Below are 19,954 nucleotides of genomic sequence, written 5' to 3'. Positions count from 1 at the left end.
TCTGTCATCAAGCGGGAGTCGAGAGAGAAGCATGAGAAACATATAAAATGTTACAAGTACTTGATTAGGATCATTTCGTCTACATTATATTTTCAAGCAGGCAAAAAAATGGAAATCATCCGATTCAGAGTTTTGCTAGATCGTGCACACTGATACTAAACCAGTAAGTTTGAGTGGATTATTAGGGAGTCAGTTGTCTAGTGTTCTGCATTTGGTGATGAATATGAATGACCCTTGGCTCACTTGTTTTTAGGCTGCAGACATTTTATGACCAGCCTTGATAAATAGTTAAACACAGTTTCGATGTTGGCATTGGAGCAGCCCTGGTCCTTTTTATGACGTTGGATGAAGTTACTGGTCGAATGTGATCGCAAGTGTAGAATTTCTTGGCTTACTAGGATGAGTTATGATCCATTCTCTTGGAGCTTTAGCTGCCAATAGCACTATATCCTGAGCATTTTGATCCTGCCAACGACTTGCACAGAACGTAGTCTTGCAGTGCTGCTGATACTCTTGCTAAAGCTAGCATACCTCACTCAAAACTAGCAGTCTAGCATATATCTCTTTCAACCTCCAGAGCCCCGACCATGACCTAAAGCGGCCTGCTGATAGTCCAGGCGGTGTTTGGGAAAGTTACACAATTTGATTATTTGTAAAATCTACTGTCAGCTCTTTCTTTCATCTAGCTTTATGCCTCATTTGACCATCCTTGAAAATTGTAACTAATATGGGGAAAAAAGATTGAAAAGAACATGATATGCACCTCGAGTCAGACGAGTCGCATATGAAAAAGTGCTGGTACCTGATGTCTTCAGTTTATTATTCCTCAGATCCCGTCTTAAATTATAGGGTGCTCTTAAGTTATCAAATGGACAAATATATTTCATTTTGCAACAGGAGATATTACCGGGGAAAAAAAATTGGTGTACAACTAAGCCATCTACTTAGATCAAGCGACAGAACTTTTAAATTACCAGGCAACAGAAGTACAACTAATACAATGTATATTTGTTACAAAGCTAGGAATACAAAAGTAGAACTACTACTATCGCCATCAGTAAACTCATCACATGCCATTATAAATGATTATGATCTACATGAAGATTTCAAGGGTTACCTAACATTTCTAAAGCTGCAAGTCCAACCACTTTTCGGAAGGCTTTCGTTTTCTTTTCATGCGTGTTGTTCCAGGGTCCTCTGCATAGATATATCCAATGTTAGATAACAGCATTAAACTGCTGCAAGTGAACAGTACTTTAAAATCTAAAGCTGAAGGTATCATGGAATTTCCTTGTTTTTGAAATGTAACATATAGATAAAAGGAAAAATACAAAAAAAATGGAGAAGATACCAGGAAAAGACAGTAACCAACTGTTTTATACTCAGCATAACCTGTTTCAAACTCTGACTTTAATACGAATCAAAAGATAGTGTGAGGGAAGAGTGGCTTGATGACGTATACTAAAAGGGTGAAGACAATGCCAATTTTGCAGTTTAATTTTAGTGCATAGAAAGAGAGAAAGCTATTCCCTGGAAGGTGATAATTGAACAAACATAAACCCACACTGAGACACAAAAATATGCATGTGACATCTAATCTTACCTTCAAGTGGACTTGATGCATGATTAATTGCACGTCCATTTGGTCTGCCGTCTTCTGAAAGAGGGGAGCCAGAATTATTACTTTCCACCAACTTTGATGAACTTTCTAAGCACTTGTCATGTTGCTCAGGAGCATCAGGCAAAGGAATTGCTGGCAAGAAGCACAGCTCGTCCTGTGACATATCTGAATCACTGAAAGCTGAATCCTTGTCCACTGTCACAATATCAACTTCATCATCTTCATTAACATTAGATTCTTTGGCCTGCATACATACATTTATATTAGACAACTAAATTTTAGGAAAAGAAAAGGCTTCCCATATTTAATCTCCTCACCTTTTCAGTTTCGGGGATCAGATCAAATTCATCTTCTCGTTCTATGTATTCCTCATTTTCCTCGAGCTCCTTAAAATCAGGAGCAAATGCACTCCAATTCTCAGTGTAATCTTTAGCCCATATGTAAACCAAGCCAGTCAAGGAAACAGAGACGACAATGGGATGAACAGGGTGCCACACTAAATCGATTAAGGCTTCCTTTGGCCCTTCAAGAATTTTCACGAGATGCCCGGCCCTGTCCCATATGTAAATCTTGTGTTCCCCTTTGCTTGCAGAACCACCAATTACCCACTCACCATCACCACTGAAACACGGTGCTTTCCAGTGCATCTTTGTGATGGTATCTTGAAACTCACGGAAAAGTGTTAGGCATTTAGATCCAACAACTTTCAACTTCTCCACATCATCTAGTCCATCAATGCCAGTTAAGCCATTTAGGGCTTTAAGTCCACCTTTCAAAGGAAGAAGGTTCTCGTAAATCCTTATTGTTCTATCATTTGAATTTGTAAGCAGATACTGACCATTTCTGCTGAAAACTATGTTCTTAATCACAGAACATCCAGATGTAGGAACCATGGCAAGCACTTGGATACTATTATAATCTATCAGAAGTATTTCCCCTTTGGAGTTCCCTGCATAAACCAGATCCCCATACTTATTGAAGCAAGCAGCAGTAGGAGAAAAGGGGGGAGTTCCATCAGAAATTTTATTCCGTGATGGAGGGGCGAATCCTGGATTAGAGTCCGGAATGGAAACTGGAAGCATAGTTGTACTTCCTGTGTTCAAGTCAACAATCATGGGAGCAGATGAGAGAGGGCAAGCCAAGCAAAGAGATGGAGTAGAGGAACCAGGATGTAATCGAGCTTGTAGAGGAGTTTGTTGCAGTATCGTTCTTGTAATCTTCTCGCCACTGACAATGTCCCATAGTGTCAACGACTTATCAGCTGCAGACACAAGAACACGATGACCATACTTTGACCAACATACACTAGTTATGGCAGCAACACATTCTTTATCATGGAGCTCCTTAGCAATGCCCCTTGTCTCAAAATCCCAGATTATGCAATTACCATCAGAGCACCCAGCTGGCATCAAAACCACAAATCAACAGTCAGCCACAGATCACTTGGAATGTCATCAATAAAAATGGAAAGACAGAACATGCCATCATTAATCTGAATGAATATAAAAACAACATTGAGTTTAGAATTCCTTGAGACGATCCCTACATAAGTCTACAACTGTATATGATCAATTTCAATGAACAAGATTACAAAATAGATATCCAAAGAGATCAACACTTAATAGATTGCTTGGTATCAAAGACCATTTACATATCCATCTCCGCAGCAAAAATCTAATAGATGAATCTCCAGGGCATAATGTTGAGTGCCTCTTAATCAGCTCATTGTGCACCCCACAAAAAATAATGTACCCAGAAATTGCATGGTATCATAGCCAATTTACATATTCATCAGTCCATCCCAACCACAACAATCAAATTAGTGAACCTCCAGTCCCTCCACAAAAAAAATGTGTGCAGCCTCTTAATCACCTCATTACGTCCCATGAATAAAAAAATTGACACAATCATATGCAATTCAGACAAAGCCAACCATTAATTATCCCCTGATAACAAGATGTATGACTGATTCATATATTTGATGCAATATATTAAAGCTTCTGTGACCTACAGTCCATCAAACAAAAAACATATCAACCATGGGCGTAGCTACACGGAGCTGAGTAGGGTCACTCGACTCTGCTCAACATCTCCATAAACTCCATTATGCATGAAGTATTTGCCTGTATTTAAGTGAAATATGAGCTATGTACTTTATTCTATTCTTTCGTTCTAAAGCAATAAAGTAATCACTTTTTTAACAAACTTATAAACCTGATTCTAAAAACTAAACTAATGTAGTCCTTTTGTATGTAAACTTTTAACCTTAATTATTTTTATCTTATTCATATGTCCGGCTTTGTTTTATCTTCTTCAGGTCATAGAAAGAATTTAGCCCACTTTCATAGGTGATTTTATAGACTTATCTTAAACCACGGTCTTTTTCTTTACTAACTTAACCAATTAGCTACGTAAATTTGATCCCTCTTAACTGGATCTCTGGCTACCCCATTGATATCAACTAACAAAATATCCATCACTCATAAGTACTAAAAAGAAAGCTATGTAGAACAAATGAAAGGCTTATCAACAAGCAGTAGCAATATATTCCACAGTGTATTTGCCTCCGTTCATAACACTCTACATAGCCTTTTGGCTGGCAGTGTACAAGGGAAGGATATGTGCAACATTTGGCTAGAACTATTAAGGACAGCCCTCCATTTCCTCTATTCAATAAATGCCCAAATTCAACAGAATTTAGAGAGTATAATTACATCACCGCCAATACAAGGTCTTCAACCTCTCGAGCAATGCTTCAAAACTGATGTTCACTGGTACTATTATATTCATATTAGAAGATATGATGCTCTATATTCATACTAAACTGCCCACACTTGACAACCATTATGCTTAATAAGCAGGTTATCAGCATACAGATAAAATGCATTGTTAATCTAAAAAGTAAACTTGGGGGAGTTCTTTTGTAATTACTCAGCCCCCTACAGAAGGTTTAGACAATATTTCATTTGTGTATGCTAATTACCACACATGTTACTGTATAGTCATGAAATTGCGTGCACATCAACTAAGATTATGAAGCGCTTCTATATTGTATGCACAGAAAAAGATATATGCACGTATAAATAGTCCATAAAACTGGGATAATTAACAAATCGTATTAGTCACATGATTGATGATTATTACTGGATTTTCCTCAATAGAAAGCAAAACAAATATTGTCGAAAGCAGTAAACCAGAAATGGCAAAAGTATAATGGGGGAAGGTAGAGGAACATACCAGCAAGAAGAGTACCGCGGCGATTGAAGGCAATGCATTTCATAGTGCCATGTTCCAAATACTCCTCAATCACTTCTGGGAAATCACCTTGCAGTGGGTCTTCACCATATAAACAAATTCCCAACTCAATCAGCTATTCAACACCCACCAAGTTTTAAGCAAAATAAAAATTAGCAATGGGAAGCAGGGGGAGCTTACCGATTATAGAAGCGTTCATCCTTAACCAACAAGGGCAACCTAAGAAAACCCAACACCCAAATTAATAATGAGTCTCAACTCTCAACTGAGAACAAACCCTTTATTGAACTAAGCAAAAACCAATTCCGAAACGAAATCGGACGACCAATCTTACAGGTTTCTTTTTTCTCAGGAAACCAAACCCGGGAAAGAAACTGAAACCAGAACCCGGAAAAATCGTGACCCAACGAATCAGACGGCACAAAATCAAAGAAAAATCGAAGCTTTTTACACGAATCTGTAAAATTGTGGAGAGTTGAGAGAGTGAGAGCAGCGAGGGTCTTGGTTTATGGAGGGGGGGGGGCTATTCAATTTCCTTTCTTTATTTTTCGTTGTGTTGCTAAGCTGTATTGGTAATTACAATAAAACCCTTCCACTCGCATTTCATTTCTTTTATTTTCCGTCATTTTGTATATTCGACATTTGAGTTTTGACTTTTGAGTCATAACTAGCTCATCCGTAGCAGTGGTGGCTATTCAAACAATAAATTTCATATGAGTGTGATGCAAATAACTGAAAGGCAAAAATGTCGATTTACACCTTAAATTTGGCTGAAATTGTCAATTTGCACTATGAATTTGTATTTGAGTCAATTTACCTCTTAAACTTGGTAAAAATTACTGATTTACACCCCGAACTTGCATTTAAGTCAATTTACCACCTAAATTTGGTAAAAATTGCTGATTTGCACCCTATCAGTTAAATTTAATGTTTTCAATCTAATTTAAAGTCGCATGTCATGCATTTAAGGGGCAGTATTGTCATTATATATTTATTCATATTTAATAATGAAATAAATTAATAAAATTACTTAAGAGGAACACTTGCTACAATGTTTATTTTTTCGAAACATGTTATTGATTTATATATTTATTATTTTATGTGATATGGTATGTTAAAAGATATTAGAAAAAATATAAATAAATAAATACATTGAAAATTAAAAATAAATGTGTGTTCCGAGAGAATTACTATTCTACCATTGTGTGTGTCTTAGTCTTATTAGGTTTCTTGTTAGCATTAGATTCGCATCTCTGTAATAGATTAGGACTCCGAATCCTACAGGATTGTGGTTATGTAATGCCTATATATTGGCCTAATTATCAATCAATAAACGGTTACGTTATGTTCTATTACGTCGTTATTATTCTCGTTTTGTTCCTCTTACAACAATGTGTACATATAAAAATATATTTATACCCAACACACTATATTTGAATGGGTGGATATGTTGAATATATAATTCAAAGTAGGGTTAAGTATGTAGAAAAAAGATGTAAATAAATAATTTGATTAACAAAATAATCCTCATTTTAAAGAATATTTTTATTTGTTTTTAAGAAAAATATATATAGAAAATGACAACATTACCCCTCATGTGCATGACATGTGACGCAAAATTGGGTAGAAACAGTTAAATTTAACGGATGGAGTGCAAATCGGCAATTTTTACCAACTTTAGGAGGTAAATTGACTCAAATACAAGTTCAGGGTGTAAATCGGCAATTTTTACCAAGTTTAGGAGGTAAATTGACTCAAATACAAGTTCGGGGTGCAAATTGACAATTTCAGCCAAATTTAGGGTGCAAATCGGCATTTTTGCCTAACTGAAATAAGCAACTGAGAAAAGCGATTACAAGTTACGGTGTTGCAACTATCCACATAAAAAAGACAATATTGAAAAAAAAATCACAGAGCAAATGTAGTTTCCAAACCATAAAATTGAAGACGCACACACAAATTCGGTTGAACATTTTGTGTACACTGAAAGAAACATTTGAATTGAAAATAAGATTAAAAAAAACTAAAGCTACGAGATCGAGACTAGAAAATAGGAACATCGAGTGACAAAAAAGTCCAGTACCAAAACCTAATTACGATTTACTATACTAAAACGAAATCTAAAGGGACACAACTCTATAATTAAAAAATGTAAAATGCAAACATCATTTTACTCCCCAATAGTTTATCAGCCTTACAACAAAGAAAGCTAGGCTGCATGCACAGATGAAATGAGCCTAGCTTTATAAAATAAGCTTAGCAAAATTAAGCTTCTTTCTAAGTAATTTCAAAACAAAAAACATCTTAATGCAGAAAAACGAAATATGAACAATTTTCCAAGTATCATGGAGGGGATCAAACTACTCGTAATTGAAGAGTTTCAATGAGTGAATGACTCGATGGAAGGCTTTGGTTTTGGGATGACAATAGTGTTTACGATACATTTGCATCTAGATTATTTGATTATAGATTGCCTATATACTATTGCGGGATCAAACCACATGTAATTCCATACTTTTGAGATTCCAATGGGTAGATAACTCATTTACTTGAAATTTGTGTTTGAGGTATATGCCAGGGTTTAAAACCCCCCGAGTTTGCTTTCGAGCAATTTGGGAGTGATTTTCTTTTTTCTAGTGCTTGGTGAATTTGAGTGGCATCAGGGCAGATAAATTTGATTGATGGAGTCAGTGATTCGATTTAGAATTTGTGGTTGTTTTTAGTGGGTCGCTAGATTGCTTAAGTACCCATTTTGAGGGTTCAAACCTACCACAGCTCATACTTTAGCATTTAAGCTTTCTTGGTTTTGTACCAATAGGAATTTAGTTCTCGAAGCATCTTTATACGAATTCGGGTACTTTCATTTGGACACCCACCATGTTGTGCCTGGTTGAACTCTTCAAATGTGCCCAAATTTGAGGTGGGCTTTGAGCTTCAAGATTGAGGATTTAAATGGGCTGCTGGCTTTTGACTTTTAGCCTGAGATGGTAAACTCGCCTGCTCTTCTTCTTGCTAATTCTTCTGAAATTTTCATCTTTCTTCTTTCTATTTTCATATTTAGAACCCATAAATAGAACAAGGTGATTCTGCTAAGTTGAATCAAAGATGAACTGAAGAGAGAGTCTGATGGGAGATGGGAATCAAAACAAAACTTCTCACTCATTGACGCTTGCAATTGGCTTTATTGTTTCTTTGTGAGAATAGATAGGTGCGGACAGTCCCCATTTTGCATTTTAGCTTTGTGCACTGAAAAACTGAAGTCCTCGGTTTGGTATGCTATGTTGGTGACTCTTGTCGTTGAAACTTGATCGAGGATTGTTGTTCTTGTTTCATTTGTAGAGGAAAAACCAGGAGCCCATCACTTGTTGGACGTAAGGCCAAAGAGAAAATTCTACATCAATTTTGACCCACTACCGAGTTCACTCAATCCTTGTTTGATGAGAATATCAACCCACTAATGTAACATATATAAATAACTGTTACAGGACTATGAATGCATTCATAAACATATCATGTACCGGAAAATATCCTGACCAATTATGCACATGAACCTATGACAAGCTTCTCAAACTTGCAAGAGGCATTGGCAAACCAATCTGGCACATTAACCCCATGATAACTGCTTATGATCAAATGTCAACCTACTATGAGGTTTAAGGCCTTGAAGTACTTCTCCATCAACATTTCTTGTCTGATTTGTTGGCAGTCTTTTGTTCATCCCATTGGAACTCTAATTTGTCAAAAAAATTCTTATTTTCCAACATGGCAGCCTCAGCCTCTTGTAAATTTTTCACACTCAAGACCTCTGATACGAATAGATCTCTAAGGCAATTCAAGTCATCCAGCGCCTTAATTTCATACCCATAATATTCCTAGTGCTCAGGGGCGGAACCAGGAATTCGAAATAGGTAGGGCTGGTTTTTAGTCATATAATTTTTTTTTTGTAATAGAAAACTTAATAGCTAAAGAATTTATATCAAAAAATGTTATGACTAAAGAAAAAGATGGAGAAAATGGAGAGAGAATAGATATATTTCTTTCTAATAAAAAATATTGTAAGATTTTTTTAAATACTGAGAAACTATTGCGATATAAAAGTAGAGTAAGCAAAGAAAAGAATGAGTGAAGAAAATTAAAAAAAAAAAGAGAGATTTTATTCATACCTCCTAAATTGACAATTAAACTTCTATATTTTCTAGATTATAGTTGACTTTATCAACAGATTTTGAAGGTATGAGTAGTGGACATTTTTGGGAAAATTAGAGAGGTGTAAGTATCATTTTAGTTTAGTATATAAATAAGTTGGAGGTCCATTGAGTAGAGATGTGTGAATAACATTTTTGGAGATATGAATAAAAACTCCAAAGAAGACTTGGAAAGAGAGATAGAAAAAAGGAAAAAATGGAAACATAATAAGTAGAGTAATTGAAAAAATGGGCACAAGGGATTCGAACCCAAGAACATAAACCCAAGAACATAACCCCACCCACTAATTGAGACACTCAGCCAACTAAACTAACTTCATTTAATGTGTGTAAAGTACATATAGTTTTTGAAATACCCTGTTTTTCGGTGGGGCTATAGCCGGACTAGCCCGCTACGTAGTTCCGCCGTTGCTAGTGCTCTCGAGATATCAAGATGACCCAGGTCATTAAAATACAAATGACAGAACTTAAGTCAAATTCTTAAAGTTTAAGCGCCATCGTCTAAGATTTGGACAATCTTGGAGTTTAAGTCTTTCCAATTCACTCGGATTACCTACGTCTTCGGGTAGTTAATCCTAGTACCACTAAGGTTGAGACACCAATTCAAATATATAAACTGCTTAAGATATTGCTTGAAAAATTGCCGAGTTCACTACCACTGAGATCTAAAACCCTTAACAGGGTAAATGAATCAATCAATTTTGCAAATAGCTTCGACTCAAGAAGATCCTCAGGGGGTGGTAGAGATTAAAATGTTAGCGTGATTAGCATGATTGAAGGAGGAAATCACGGGCGTGATATCCTCCGTGATTTATGGGGGTAGGTAGGCTAAGTTGTTTTATATATAGATTACAAATCAAGTGTAATTTAATCAAGAGTGAAATAAACTTTATATTTGGTATCAGAGCCTTGTTATGTTATTTCTGGATTTTCCCTTGTTTTTTACGTTTTTGGTTCAAAGCTCGGCTGGTATCCCTTCGTGGAGCACAACCATCCCTTCGTGGAGCACAGCCAAAACAGCAGCCAGAGCTGCGTTTCGTCCGACGGAGATTGCCCACACGCATCCCTTCCCTCCTTCAAACCGTCGAGCCTCCATGCAAATCCTCCGCCGTCCATTCACCAAAAATCACAAGGCACCGTTTGCGAGCAGGAGCAGTACCTTTCCTTCTCGTTGTTACCCGCAGTGTAACTCCTCAGCTTCACCCGGCATGTAAACGCCGAGTGTGTACAAAACCGCTCCCCGTTCATCGCGAACCGCTCCTCGTTCATCGCGAACCGCTCACTTCCGGGACCTGCCACAACATCGCCACCGTCCGAGCTCCTTCAAGCCGTGATCACCGCTGCTACTCACAACCTCCAGAAACCTCTGCGACCTGCTCGCCACTGCTCGGAACCTCCGCTCGCCGATCGCCGCTGCTCAAAACCTCCGCGAACGACGACAGCCCCGGGCTGACCCGCTTCTACGCCGATCCGTCCCTTTCCAAAGTCGAACCCGCTGTCAAGACGTGGACTCTCGTCCCGGTGCTGCCGCCGTTGATCCTTGAAGCAAAGGTGAAGAAAAGGAGGTCGCAGCAGAGGAGCGCGATGACGAAAAAATTTGGACGAAAACCCGACCAGACCCGGCCCTTATTCGCCCGATCCGACCCGGCCCGAGACTCGGATTCGACCCTACCCGAGACCCAGATTCGACCCGATCCGGTTTGACCCGAATTCTATTATTTTGTTGTTGTCAGTGTCGGTTCACTGACAGTGCAGGTGCACTCAAGACAGGTTCAACTCTGTTTTTTATTCTATTGTGTTCACGCTGCATCAATCCTGATTTTTTCATTTTCAATGGGTTTTGGAGACGACACAGAGAGTCCTCAGTTCTATTATGTTCATTGCTCTTATTGTCATGATACTAACCATGCTCGGGCAACATGTTGGAAGCTGTATCCACACCTTAGGCCTAACTGGTCTAATTATCATCCCAAGGCGAAAGCAGCTATTCAATTCGTCCATGAACCAAATATCTATGGTCTGGTTGGACATGATCATCACACAGCAGGAGGAGCAATACATGCCGCATCCATAGCTGTTCGTAGTAAAATTGGTATGGCTTTAAATATTTCTAACTTTGTTGGTTTTGATACATGGATTATTGATTCTGGTGCATCTGATCATATGACTTATGACAAATCTTATTTTACCGTATTGTCTCCTCCACCAGTACCCTATGTTACTAATGCTAATGGTGAGGCATTCCCCGTGTTAGGGAAAGGGTCAGTTCGTATTACTCCCACAATAGAGTTTCACAATGTGCTCTATGTCCATGCTTTATCTCATCATTTGATATCTGTTCCCCAATTGAACACTGACGCTAAGTGTTCAGTGACATTTTTTCCTATGTATGTGACATATCTGTTCCTACGTATTTTCTGAATATCATCCGTAGGAAAGAAGTCAGTTTTGATGCAAACAACTATCTGAGCACTTCTATTATTTCATTCTGCATCATGTCTGGCTTAGGAATCTCCTCACAAAAGTTATGTAGAAATTGAGAAAGTCAATCATTTTGTAAATTTTAAATGATTTTGCTGCGTTTGTATGTTTGAAAATTTCAGTATCCTTATTCATACATATATCAGGCATGTTTACAGATAGTTAAGTTACGGTTTGATACATAACATCATGCAAGCAAATGGAATTCCGACCCATCATTCATGTAGTCCTTTGTTCTGCACAAAATTTGTTGCAAGTGAAGCTGTAACCACACATCTGCAGCCGGTTTCCACGCTTCTGTTTTGGTCACTAAATTGTTTTGGAGTTGCTGTATCTTTCACAAATTTAGTAAGCCATGCCATAGCACCCAACATCAAGTCATGAGGAGCTTGAGATGAGTTCTCCCACAGCTGTAGTTACGGTTGCGGCATTGTCCACATAATCGTCATAAACTTTATTGAAATGCATTGCATGATTAAGCATCCGTTCTTGAAACTCAATCAATTCCTGGAAGTAGGACTTCTGTCTGAGTTTGATGGAGGGGCTGTAGAAATAGCTATAGCCTTGGGACGTTTGCAGAATACATGTGAAGCTTCTTCATAGGGTCCTGGATAATAAACAGTTCATATAACCCCAATAGCCTTTGGTACTCACTTGTGCTCTAGTTGGTAGTAAATTAGAGCGAGCTCATCAAACACAGATCTTACTTTACCTGGATCATCAAGTATTGCAGGGTTATAAGCGTGAAGATTTTTGAATCTGGGTTTCTCCCTCTTCCTTTGTGAGACTCCCAACTACACCAATGATTCTTCATGTCATCGGTGTATCCCCATAAGAGTGAGGCACATAACTGGGAAATTGGTGGATCTCATTAACCAATGATTTAGGCAGCATATAACATTTCCATTGCATAGAGAGGCAATCTATACAGCATACAGCTATAGATTTGATAAGAATCTAGCAGCACTTGGTATTTTTGCGTTCCAGTTCATCAACTTCTTTTGTGAGATTCTACTAGATGTAACCGAAAATTTCCTACACGGATACGGAGACCCAAAATACCCTGTCGATCATGTTCCGGAACACACTTCACTTCAAGAATGTAAGCAAAGTTCAGTTTTCTTTTCCTCACTCACATTATTACTGAAAATCACACTACTCTTGGAAGGTTTCACTTTCTGTCCGGAATTATATGCGTCTATACTACCGCATGCATTCTTCCCTGTTTGGTAAACCATGCAGGATACTATCATTGGAAAAACAGAAAATGATGGAGAGTTGGAGCGTGAGGTCACAGTTTTAAACCCTGAATTATTACTTGATGCTTAATGGCTTGATTAATGAGCGCAGACGATTCTTCAATCTTGACCTACATACGATAGATAGAAATGTAGACAATCCTTCCAAACTTTGTCATTGCAGTGATAGCACGAGGACGGCCACCTGAATTATCCTTTCTTCTCATCACCTCATTAAAATCTCCAGTCATGAGGCATGAACCAAGGTAAAGGACACGCTCGAGACGCAAGGGTATGAATAAGCTGCCATGCGTGATCTCTCTCTCTATGCTCTAGCTGGAAATCTATATATACAAGTGAATCGCCACAAATCCGATCTAATCACATAACACATGTTGTGACCAGGGTTCAGTTCTTCATTCAGTTCATTGTTTCCTAGGCCATTGTTTTTGGAACCACTTCTGCTTTGGTCCCAACAGCTGGGAGTATGGTAAAACCCTCAAGAATCAAGATGTACTCAATGCAGATTGTAATCAAACCAGATGACATGTCTGGTTTTGCTTATTAGTACATTACTATTCAATATAAAAAGAATATAGGAAGCTGTAAAACCACAAAGGAATTCAATTATAGTTGTTGAAGACTCGGGCAATACTGGGACCATGTGTATGGGTGTAACCACTTTCCCAAGAATTCGGCACCAAGAATGATAGTGCATTTGCACCCCAACACTCCCCTTCTCTTGGAAGAGGACAGTGAGTTAGAACCTACTCCATTCTCTAAAGCCAAAGTTTGAGGACAGTGAGTTCACCACTGGAGCCTGATGGTGGCGAAATGAGGGTTACTACAATCAGACTAGACTTGTAATGGGCAATATCAAAACACTGCGCCTAAACACGATCAGGAATCAGGAGTTTAGGGATAACTATGGAGGTGAAGAGGGTTGGATGCAGCAACCTTTCAATGTCGAAGGAAATTCATGTACTAAGAGTAAGCGATCAGATGTGGGTGAAAGGCAAACGATTGGATACTCTTGCTGGTAGCAAGCCAAATATCTTCGCAATCTATAGAGGTCAAAAAAAGCAGCTGTGGCAAGTTTGTGCTCAACTATTAGTTGGAACGTGATGCTCAAGCTTCTTAACTGCGCAGAAGAGCTTGGCAGAAGTTGGTTATTGATGAGATAGTCTGGTAGTGTTTTAACTTCTAGGTATGATCCTAGGTCATATTAAAGATGAATGCCAAATTTCTTCCACATGCTTGAACTTTTGTGACACAGAACAAAGAACAAAGAACAAAGAATCACATAGTTCTTCTGTGACACAGTATCAGTTGTTTTCCTCACCCAAAAACTATCAAACGTTTTTGTAGTTTTATGAATTACTCAGGAATTCATCTTTTACATTCAGTTTTGAAAGTAACGATGCCTTCTTTCTCACCAAAAAACAAAAGAAAGTGAACCGATTTGTTTCCGCAGCCACATTTATACTGTATGACTTTTATGTCATAATCGATTTTAATGCATCTTTGATATAAGAGTATTTGAAGGAAAAACCCAACTCTTGCGCTTTAAGTGGTAGTACCCTTTGCCCATCCAGCACCTGAAGCGACCTTAAGTTTCTTAGCAAGATGTAATAAGGAAAAAAAAAAGTTAAATAAATATCAACAAAAGCTCACCACTGCAGCGCCTTCTCCAAGGACTGCTTTCAAGGCGAAGTCGGGCACAGGCAGCCATGAAGGCCTACCCAAGACATTCCCCAAGTGTTGACACATTTCCATAAATCGAACAGGATTGGGTGCAGTTCCATTGATAACTCCTGGTGATTATAATTAAGAAACCAAGTTCAGTATGTTGCAAAGTTTATCGAATCAATATCACATTGTTTAGAAGTGATCGTGATTTTACTTGTATGTCATGTCCTAGGTGTCTGGTAAAGAAGAAAACAGTGCAACATGTACCTCAGACACAAGTTCAGATATTGACAGTAAGTAAATCTATCATGAAAGAAACATTCAATCACTAACTCAAGAGTTAATTTCTCCATGTTCTAGCTAATTTAATATCAAACCAGAAGGGTGAATTAGCCAGCGAAACCATCAGCTTCAACATAAATATGTAAGTACCAGTAAATCAATAATGAAGTCATTACCTTTATAAGATGGATTAGTCAGAGCTTCATATATAAGGTTCACAACGTCATCCAAATGAATCCAGGAAAACCTACCAAAATACAAATTATAAGTTTACATGGCAATGTCTTCAATTGATCTAATTACCTGCGTTGAATAATAGTTAGTCTTTCTTCAGCCTACAGAGTACCTTGAAACAAATACAGATACCCTCTACAGAGTACCTTGGTTGTCCAATAAGGATATTTAAATGCTTGCATATTTCCTATTAAAGCTAACCCAGAGAAAAATTTCACTTTCATTGCCAATCTGGCAGTTTGTTTCCAAAATTGTCAGATTAGCATCATTTATGTCCTCTTGGATATTTTTCTGTTCTTTTAAAAGCCTTATTCACTCTAAATTTCCAATTCAAAAGTATTAGTACCAAAAAATTGTGACATGTTACCCTAGAGTACCATACCATTGCTTTCCAGAGCCCAAGGGTCCCCCAGCAAACACCATGAACAGAGGGATCATTTTAGCTGCAGAAACTCAAAGGTGTAAGCATGCGCGGGGCAGCTGAAGATTTAACTTTATTCTTGAAACTAACTAAAAATGCAAATAGGAAACTATTGTGTACATCGTAATGCAATACTACAGGTCATGCAAGCCTAAACCAAATGTGGTCAGTGCAAATTTGTTGATATACTCTAGCCATACCTAAAGCTCCTCCTTCTTTACCAAGAACAACACCAATACGGATGAGTGCTAACCGAACGTCCTTATTTACTTTAAGGGCAGTTCCTTCCCATTCTCTACAAACCTGACAAAATGTTTTTAAACTGACAAAATGTTTGAAAGTGATTCCACTATCTGTTCTAGCATAAGTTGGGTGAACAGAAGCATATAATTAATAGTCTCAATGACTAAGAGTTCTGGAACGGAAACATAATCGAGACTTCTCTAAGTTTCCATAGCCTTCGTGTTGTTCTTAATAATTTTAAAAAATCACTTGTGATGCAAATTAATCAGGAATTTTCAAATTAATTAGGTAGTAGTTACCACTTGAAGAGGGCTGGCCTAGAACTTTTTTTTTTTTTTGAGAAAATAGAACATTTAAAAAAGAGTCAGAATGCAGAAATTGCAGAGTGAAACAATTTGCTTTTGACTTACTGACCCTAAAGAACTATTCAGCTTCAGTATAAACTGCACATTGTTTGGCCTGCTCGTACAGTATTAAATTTTTACTCCTTTCTATTTTCTCTTTCTCAACTAGAATACAATCCCTTTTTAATCAGAAACACGGTGCACTATTTTCACATGAAAAGCACAGGCCATGAAGCTAGTGACTCCTGATTTGGATACCTAAAAGGGAATTAGCCAAATTACGAAGCAAAAACCTACAGATGATAATAATACATATTCCATGAAAGAACCGATGAATAGTAGGAGGAAAAGTGGACCAGGATCTGTAATAACAACTAAGTTTAACTTGACCACATTGGGCCTGCTGTTGACCAAGTGGATTATACATACAGCATTTTATTAAAAAAAACCTAATAATTAAACATTAGTCCTGAATAGAAGTCTTAAGCATGTCTTAGAAGTCACAACATCATATTTACTTCCTAAATGCTTTTCAGAATCCTGATTATGTATAAAATTTACAATCTACAAGCTAATTCATTGCTTACCTCAGCCAAGTAATCATTTCCGGATGGACTCTGTTCATCAAATGCACGAGTCTCATTAGTACCTGAGCATAAAAATATAAAATGATGATGAAAGATACTGGGGTTCATAATACAAACTATGATGATGAAAGATACCGGCCCTTTACAGCAATGGAACATCCAATGCCAGTGAAAGGGAGAGAATTTTATTACCTCAGTTCTCTAGCTATTAATACTTGCTAATCAAACTTTAACTGGGTATGAAATCAGCAGGTATCACTAAAAGAAAATAATTTCAAGTAAAAGTAGCTTAAAAGAATCTAGCTATAATTTCTCGACACCTTTGTGACAAGTGCAATACGACTACTCAAAAGTAAAAAGAAATACTGCAGTATGACTGCTGATAGTCATATTAAACTTTGATGAAAGATGTTAAAGAGATGGATGATCCAAAAAAAAAAAAAAGATTAAGGATGCTCCAATTCCATTAAAATCTAACAATTTAAAGCAGAAAATAAATTTCATGCAAATCTTTAGTGTTTTAACAACTGAATACTACTACATCAACAATATCATTACTACATGTAAAACAAAAATCAAGCAATAAGAATGAACGTACCATAGTATCCAACGGCTGTTGCGCTAACCAAGACTGATGGCCGGACTGCATCTGGTAAATCATTTATTATATTTATGACCTTCACAATTAATTGAAAGGCCACATTAACTTTTTGCATCAGCGATCAGTAATAGTCAAAGGAATATACGTATATAAGAAACACTGGTTTAGTAGCACTGTGAAAGGATCAGTAAACTGCTTACCTTGGAAGTGACTTTAATCCTGCTCTGCTTTATCTCTTTCTTTACCTACAGTCCAATAAAAAACTATTCACTTAAACTGGCTTCTAGATTTCTAGGAAAGCATATTGATTATGTTTTAGTTAAGCTAATTGTAAGTCATTTGGATAACACCATGTAGCCTTATGCTAGTATGACTCTATCAAATCTTCAAACCATGATATGTATAGATACACTTCTTAGTTACTGAATATAAGAGGCTTGATTAATTTCAATGGTTTCATCCTACTTTTACAAAATTTCTATGCAGAACATAACAGTAACAGCCACACATAGAGTATGTCAAGTAAAAAGGCAAAGTTAGCTTGAACTTCTTTTCATATTTTTACTACCTACTGTAAAAGTTACAGTTAGGCTAACTAAAAAAAAGAAAAAGGTAGTATACCTCAGCAGTCCATCTTGTACTAATGGGCATTCCAGCCAAATTTACAACACCAGTTGAACCTTGAATGCTATCTTTCCACTCTGGCTCCTCTGCAATTACGATACCTGGAAAATCCTTAACTACAAGAAGAAACATTCATGTGTGAAACAAAATTATCTATAAAGAAGCTATAGACAAGATCAGATATTCCCATTGCCAGAAAAATTTAAGCAGTGACATTTAACACAGAAATCAAGAGATTCTGAAAGTTAACTAATGGAGTTGATTTAAATCTGTGTATTTATATAGAAATGTGATAGAACATTGATTGTAAATTATTTGTGTCACTCAGTCTTTCCCCTAGCTTAAATCCTTAAAATATCACTAAGTGTTCCCAGATTGCTTATTAAGTGCAATTCAACTACAAGCACTGACCCTAAGCATGTACACCCACACCATTGAACCCAACAAGGATATACATGAAGGCAAACAGTAATTAGCATAAAACAAGGGTATGCATAACAGAAGGAACAACCAAGCCCTATCTTTTGCTGATTGAAACAGGACCAAAGATGCCCTGTCAAGCATGAAGCAATAACATATAACTGTTTGGAAGGGAATCGTGTAAATAGTAGGCTACATAACTATGAGTACTGGATCAGAAACAAAAACGTAACATCTCTTAGTTTCCATAACCTTCGGTCAGTGATCATAGAAGTCAAATACCATTATACATGATGCAATTGATCAGGAATATTGAACTTATCAGGTAGTATCTATCACACTATATGAGGTTGGTCTAACACATGTAGGGCATTTATAAATTTCAAAACACACTATTCCATTTCTTTCTGTACAAAGATTCAAATAACTATAAGTAGGCATACCTTCTTACCCGGAAAAATTAACTCAGCCTTTGTTCTAGACCGTGTCAGGACATGCACACTATGATTATCTGCATTCCAATAAAGGAACATAAGTAAATTCATGTGAGTGCCACATTTATAAGCCTGTAAGCATAAGTTTCAGTTTCATAGACAATAAGTATTAGGTATGACCTGCATGCAGCCTTTGCACCAATCGTCTACCGATAAAACCTGTAGCTCCTGTTACTGATACAGTCATCTGATTTGCCTATGACAACCTGCAAAAGTCAATGAATTCTCCAACAAACAAAAGCCATCCTAGAAACCCCATCATTATAATTACCATTATGAACTTATTTAACACATTACACAATTGCCTCATCCTATATGCATTGCCAACATGGGGTCACAGAATTCACCCAAAAAGGTGTGTACTTGTGGAAAAAGAGGAAGAGCATACCTTCTGGGTTTGGTCAGAGGCGCACCAAACAGTGAGTCTCTTGGTCTCCCACTTGTAAACACCCAAGAAAGAATCAAACTTGAAGTTTCAATACAAAAGGGGGGCAATGTGGGAGAACACAAGTGAGAGAAAAGAAGAAGTGGGTAACTTATAGAGGGGGAGAGAGAAACGTGGAGGGAGGTGGAGGTGGAGATGGTGTGGGTCCATGAGAAAGCAGTGGCTCTGCAGACCTCCATTGTTGCAAGCTCAGGAAAACTGCTTGCTTTCTTCAGTTCTTGACTTGTGTTTCTGTTGTGAAAGGATGGATAATTGAGTAGTTTTGAATAGAAAGTAGCAATGTGTTTGATTGGGAACCACACCAAACTCACCACCCCCTTTCCAATTTTCCATCACCCATTCTTTCCATTTCCATAATTAGTAACACTACTGGGGTCATATGTATTTTGTATTTCATAGGGACCAATAAAATTGGCTGAAAATTAAAATATGACGCTTTTACATCACATGAAAAACTGACTTCAAAGGTGTACATATTCTAAGATCAACATGTCATAGTGTAACCTAATTTTAGGGCTAATAAGATCGCCCCAAGTCAGGATCATTCTCTAAATCAAATCACAAAGTACAATGGTGAAGACATTGTGCTTTGTACATAAAAATTTGTAGTAGTACATTAAGCTTCAAAACGACATAGTAGGTATGAATTGAAGTGGACAACTTTACCCTCACTAGCGTGTAGTGATACTGGTATGATATTTCCTTCCCTAGACCGTAGATTATACCCAACTTTCTAATTACATTGTCATCCTCAGTGTATTATTCAGAAA

At 37.4% G+C, this 19,954-nt stretch overlaps 2 protein-coding genes across 4 annotated transcripts; both read right to left on the bottom strand.

Annotated features, from left to right (window-relative positions):
* Positions 1-950: 950 nt before the first annotated feature.
* On the bottom strand, positions 951-5,384 carry LOC126783107 (protein RBL). Of its 2 annotated transcripts, XM_050508507.1 has the most exons (6): positions 5,211-5,384; positions 5,057-5,095; positions 4,859-4,957; positions 1,939-3,023; positions 1,604-1,865; positions 951-1,197 (listed from the first exon to the last, which is right to left on the bottom strand). In XM_050508507.1, exons 2-6 carry the CDS (start codon positions 5,073-5,075, stop codon positions 1,127-1,129), a joined length of 1,536 nt encoding a protein of 511 aa, XP_050364464.1. In that variant the 5' UTR covers positions 5,076-5,095; positions 5,211-5,384; the 3' UTR covers positions 951-1,126. The 2 variants fall into 2 exon arrangements, with proteins under 2 accessions (XP_050364464.1, XP_050364463.1); XM_050508506.1 differs by having other exon boundaries at positions 5,057-5,384.
* An 8,708-nt stretch (positions 5,385-14,092) lies between these two features.
* Positions 14,093-19,484, bottom strand: LOC126782807 (epimerase family protein SDR39U1 homolog, chloroplastic). Of its 2 annotated transcripts, none has more exons than XM_050508129.1 (13): positions 19,280-19,484; positions 19,128-19,181; positions 18,860-18,935; positions 18,697-18,756; positions 17,823-17,941; positions 17,402-17,446; positions 17,199-17,277; positions 16,601-16,662; positions 15,627-15,729; positions 15,388-15,448; positions 14,948-15,018; positions 14,475-14,614; positions 14,093-14,398 (listed from the first exon to the last, which is right to left on the bottom strand). In XM_050508129.1, exons 1-13 carry the CDS (start codon positions 19,361-19,363, stop codon positions 14,297-14,299), a joined length of 1,056 nt encoding a protein of 351 aa, XP_050364086.1. In that variant the 5' UTR covers positions 19,364-19,484; the 3' UTR covers positions 14,093-14,296. The 2 variants fall into 2 exon arrangements, with proteins under 2 accessions (XP_050364086.1, XP_050364087.1); XM_050508130.1 differs by having other exon boundaries at positions 18,860-18,945; positions 19,280-19,347.
* Between the last annotated feature and the right edge of the window lie 470 nt (positions 19,485-19,954).

This window comes from Argentina anserina, chromosome 2, assembly GCF_933775445.1.
Source record: "Argentina anserina chromosome 2, drPotAnse1.1, whole genome shotgun sequence".
NCBI classification, from domain to species: Eukaryota; Viridiplantae; Streptophyta; class Magnoliopsida; order Rosales; family Rosaceae; genus Argentina; species Argentina anserina.
Note: the sequence above shows the minus strand (reverse complement) of the source record. Positions and strands in the feature narration are given on the sequence as shown.